Source organism: Palaemon carinicauda, chromosome 1, assembly GCF_036898095.1.
Source record: "Palaemon carinicauda isolate YSFRI2023 chromosome 1, ASM3689809v2, whole genome shotgun sequence".
NCBI classification, from domain to species: Eukaryota; Metazoa; Arthropoda; class Malacostraca; order Decapoda; family Palaemonidae; genus Palaemon; species Palaemon carinicauda.
The window spans coordinates 306,310,883-306,316,408 of record NC_090725.1 but is presented as its reverse complement, the minus strand read 5'-3'; the positions used below and the strand labels follow the sequence as shown (position 1 = coordinate 306,316,408).

The following is a 5,526-nucleotide window of genomic DNA, read 5'->3' as shown; positions in this document are numbered from 1 at the left end:
TGGACTACATATAACCTTACATAGTATAGAATACAAAATATTTAATCATATAATACAGTAACCCTATTGTGATTTACCAAAAGTTAGATTTGGAATTTTCTCACAGTTCATTGGACTAAAACCTCTCATTACTATGGTTACAGAAATAGCCACATATATAGATTAAACAAGATAAAGGGGGAAGTCTGCAATGAAACTTGGAAGAATTTTAAAGGTCAAAGTGTCAATGGTTTATTTATATTAAGGCAATAAAATAAACATTTCCCCAGAACTTTGATTTATAGGGATTTAGAAGCCAGATATTCTCTGATGAATCTGTTCACTTGCTGAGGTTCATCCTGCTGTACCCAATGTGTGGCACTATCTATATACTTGACAACTGAAGTCTCACACTCGGCTCCAGCCCTGTAAATGGAGAAATGATACACTACAATGCAGTAATCTGGGGAAAAAAAAAAATCCTTACATTTAGAGGGGGAAAGTTTAGTTGTAATGCAGTTGGATTGTCTAACAACCGTGGTTGATGACCGACTGCAAAGGCATGTGATCATAAAAACAGTGTCAAATTATTAGTCATGCCTTAAGCTATTAGACATATGGATGTGGTTAGTGTGTCTCCTGTAAGCGACTGACATCAGGATTCCCATACTGGCGTGTTAATGGACGAGGGGTACTGCAGTGTTCGTGACTGGCCAAAGAAGCTTGCGACAGAATTGAATATCAGAGCAGGTACTTGGAATGTCTGTGTTCTAACAGGAAGATTGAGGGTGATAGTGAATATGATGGAGATTAGATACTACCGCTAGATACTGTAGTTATTGGGTCCTTTGACTGACCAGATAGTACAGTATGACTGACCAGATAGTACAGTACTACATTGGATACCTTTCTGGTTGCGGCTCATTTTTCATTTGGTTTCCCAATCTCTGCGGTACTAATAAATGATACAGCAAACTTTTCTTTCTCTGAAGGAGATTAGTAAATAAAATATGTACTGGTACTGTATTTACAAAATCAAGCCCACAATTTGTGTGCTGTAATTATTTGTGTATTGTCTACAGTAAATTATATTATACGAACACACTTGGGTTGGATCTAGGCGAGTGTGAAGAACCTTACTTCCTAATCTGGATTTAGTACTTTAGTAAATACTAAAATTACCAAAATACTAATTAAAACTTAAAATTTTCAGTGATGGGTGTACAGTATAGTTTTTCTCGAGAGAACAATAGAGCAATGTAATTTAATACTTACAAAATAGCCATTTCCTTGCTTAGATATGCATCCTTGCTCCCCCATATTATAAGGGTGGGGACAGTGACCACGGGTATGTTCTCTGTACCTCTCCCGAAATCGATGTTGCGATAGTAATTGATGGGTGGTGTGAGAGCACCTAGAAATAAAATAACAAACCATTAAGACCCTAAAGAGAGATTTAAATTACTGCTTTCCTATTCAAATACAGTGCTGCTTTCTCCAAGTTACTTATTCAGCTTTGATATATATCAAGCTGAATAAGTAACACTAACTTTTTCCTTAAATATATTTAAGGAAAAAATTAAAGAGCCGATATATATTTTTTTCATACATAAAAGTTAGGTGCTCATATAAGCCTGACCATGTGTCTATGAGTCCCTTAGTCCAAAGCAGTTAACTGCCTCACTTTGCATAATATTGGCTATTAGCTTTGAGAGATCCACGGGGCTAGGAGATAAAATAAGTTTGCAAGAAAACTACAATAAGAGAAAACAATATTTATCTCGCCACTTTCCACTACTGAACTTCAGATTACATCAATTCGTAAGTTAAGAGAAAATTCAAGCTGCTGAATGCCCCTAAACTAGCTGATAGGGACCTAGGATCCAAATAGAGCTCCTGAGGGTAAGACTAGCAACTAAACCCAACCTCTGAGAGGTGCATTAACTTTTGAAATCAAGAATTCCTGTTCAGACTAAAGATGAAACTTTCATAAAGTGTGGGATTTTGAAAATTCCTGGAAGACTAGATACTTCATTTCATTCAAGAGAAATATTGCAATTAACCACAAAAGTTCATCTTTCAGGATCTCTTGAATGAAGAGAGGACTAAGGTGAAGAGTGAGATTAAGGTACAAAGTAACTGTCACACTGCAACAAGTGGGTTTTAATAACAGCATAATATATAAATAATGTACATGTATCTAATACCACTAATTCTTTCAACATTATACCAATCACAATGTGTATGACTAACCACAGATTACCTGTGCAGTGTCAATTTTTCATAACATGCACCACATTCAGAATTACCTTTTTGAGAAAAGTAGTACTTATAAACTTCCATGACATCATCGGGAAAAGCTTCTTTGTTATGTTCCCCGCGGAAAGATTTATTGAACATTTCCAAATCATTGACACTGATGGAAAGCTCTGGAATGTACGGAGTTTGGAAGAATACCATATACCTGCACAAAGAAAGAATTTAACTTCAAGAAAAAAGTACAGCAGTTGCTATTGAAGCAATTCAATATTGTGTAAATTTCATTTAATCCCCTTATTTTCATTGTCTTCCAGTAGTATGATCATTACTGGCCAAGTGTGGAAGTTAATTGAGAAAAACAAAAACTGAGAACTATAATAGGACCACTCCTATGTATATAAACTCGAAGATTTAAAATTAATTTCTTTGTATAATAACTGGAAGACTAAATTATTTTCTTTGTATATCAACTAAGACTTAAAATTATTTAATTTGTTTGGCAAATACAAATACTCTCTCACCAAGACATTAAGGCCTGTTTCCATGATTTCCTCATAACTTTCATGAAAGCCACAGGATGAGGACCATTACAACTGATATGAGAATGAAAGAGCTCAGGATATTTCATAACAAGCTGCCAGGCAATAGCACCACCCCAGTCATGAGCCATAACAACACACTTGTCTTGGTCAGATTTACCTGAGGTAATAAAATTCATCTTTTAGGTTACATAAAATCTATATACTGTATCTTAAACTTATCAATCAACATTCACCAATAAATATTCCATTTGAAATTCTCCAAAAGAGATTTTTATGAAACTATATTTTAAATTCCTACTCACCTAAAGCAAGTATAAATTCCTTTATATCCTCTACCAAAAGTGTGATGTCATAGGCAGATTTAGCTGAAGGTTTATCCGAGTCAGCATAGCCACGCATGTCCACAGCCACTACCCTATGAAAAATACCTTTGATAAGACACATTTTGCCTTACTGAGTAATTACCTGTCATTTATTTACAACAGTTCATGAATGTTAACCATAAGTTCAAGAAGAAACTGATTCTCAACCACTTTCAGTCGATTATAACCATGTACGATAGGCCATAATCTGCATGATAATTTGATTTTATAGCATATACTTCATAAAGGCCTTGATTATGAACACTGAATTTGGACGTACAGTCTAGTATGTGTTTAAGCTTTACCAAAAATTACATCTTGCATTTGATTTTTTTAATATACCGAGTAATAAATACATAGAACTATAAAACACTTTCTACAATGTAACGAATGACTCTGGACAATTAGCAAAGTATAACCCTTAAAATAAAGAATAGGTGAACACACAGTATATCTTATATCACATCAACATTAATAATATGAAGGGAAATACAGTACAGTATGTAAATTAACAAATATTCTCAAAATCAACCAAGTATTATCCGGACTGTATTCTTAACATGGTACAGTATGCAAATAATTAATGCAAGTAAAAATTGTGAGAATACCCCTATCCAATAGTTAAATTTGCACTTTACTGTACAGTATTTCCTTTTCATCATCACTAAAGTATCACTGAAAGTGAAAATTTGTTATGCCTTGATACAAATCGCTCTTAAGAGGACTTAATTTTCTCCTTCAGATAACTACAGTATTGCTGTATATACTTCACTATATAGCTGCTAGTTCCTGTATCTCAAACAATTTGTAGAGATTGATAAAGTAAGCTCAGCTTCCACATTATCCCTTATTAATTTTTTGATACTCTCACAGGAGCCTCTTCCACACACAATTTAATCCCTAAACTCAAGACCACTAAAATCCCAAATCCCCAATGGTGAAATGATTTACGTACTGTACTCGCATTAAGCGATTCTTCTATGTGAAATGTGATTTCTTAATATAAAATTCTTTTAAGTCATAAGCTATTTCCTCTAACGGGTATTTACCGTTAGAGGAAAAAAAAAAAAAATTACAGCCTACTTATCCTGTAACTGCTATTCCCTCAGTTACAAAAAAGGTTTATTGGCTTTGTCAAGCCCCTCCTATCTTGCAAATAATCTCGCTAATCCTGGGTATTCACACCCTTCTTTTCCAAAACATCTTAGTCATCATATATCTAGCTATGTCTAGGCATTCTTTCACTACCTCTTAATACTTTTGAATTGTAGGTAAATATTTAAATCTTTATAACACCAATTCAAGGTAAAGCTAGACTATATTTTCAAGTAGTCAAGCATAAACTAAAACTTGATAATTACATTTCTTTTGCCTTTTTCATAGATATGCATCCCATCTAGGATCTGCTAAAGTGATTAATAGAGGTAATTGTATGAAGTTTAGTATCGTCTGATACCACAAGCATCACATTTATGGCTTTATTTTCGCTGCAGGCTTATTTGGAGTTGATAGCTTATAAATTTTCCTTTTCATCCCTTCATCTTGATCTTTTTGCAGTTAGTCACTGTCTAACTTCAAATTTCATCAATTTGATTAAGAAGAATCATTTGCCATGTTCATTAAATTTTTAACCGAGGCTGTATTACATGAGAACTGTTCCGAGTCTATGTGTATGAAGCCATGAATAACATAGAAAAATAGAAAACCAATCTGTGATTATCAGATTTTCCTATTAAACGAAAATCCACCCTAAACCTGACTTCAGTAAATTATTCACCTAAAACAAAATAAAACAAATGTGGGACCAATAACCTACTCATGAAAACTCACCAGTACTTATCAGATAGATTTTCCAGTTGATGTCTCCATGAAAACCAACATTCAGGAAAGCCATGCAGACACAAGATAAGAGGATTATTACTGTTGCCCTTCTCGACATAATGTAGACGGATTCCCTGTTTCTGGTGACAGATTTTATCAGATTACATTAAAAAATAAGCATATAAATAGTCTTATATAAAAATAATAATTACTATTAGGATAGGAAAAGATCCTTCAGCAAGTTAATAATCAATAAAATATCCTGTTATTGTATGTCAAACTAAAAATGTGTAGTTCTGCTGAGAAAATGTTTGTATAACTATTTTATCCTTAGCTATTGTGTTTGGCAATACAGTACTTCCTCTCTATAAGTGCCATGAAACTTGAAAGTTTAATATTCTGAAAAATAAAATTAACTACACTATGCAAAATAACTTGAGGAAAAATAGATTAAGTTTCATTTACGAAAGCATAACGTTTAATACAGTCCACAAGGATGTACCAAACTATATTAAGGCCTAAGTACAATTACAACAATGATACATCATAGTTATTACCTTAAG

The 5,526-nt window shown here is 33.5% G+C and overlaps 1 protein-coding gene across 3 annotated transcripts in view; it reads right to left on the bottom strand.

Moving 5' to 3' along the window:
• Nucleotides 1-203: 203 nt before the first annotated feature.
• LOC137658595 (epoxide hydrolase 1-like) overlaps nt 204-5,526 on the bottom strand; it is a 65,952-nt gene continuing 60,629 nt past the window's right edge. For all 3 annotated transcript variants that reach the window (XM_068393519.1, XM_068393535.1, XM_068393525.1), the window contains exons 3-8: nt 4,973-5,103; nt 3,083-3,195; nt 2,760-2,937; nt 2,289-2,443; nt 1,255-1,393; nt 204-405 (exon numbers count right to left, since the gene is read on the bottom strand). In XM_068393519.1, the coding sequence (XP_068249620.1) occupies nt 279-405; nt 1,255-1,393; nt 2,289-2,443; nt 2,760-2,937; nt 3,083-3,195; nt 4,973-5,103 (843 nt within the window). In that variant the 3' untranslated portion in view covers nt 204-278. The remainder of the gene's footprint in view (nt 406-1,254; nt 1,394-2,288; nt 2,444-2,759; nt 2,938-3,082; nt 3,196-4,972; nt 5,104-5,526) is intronic.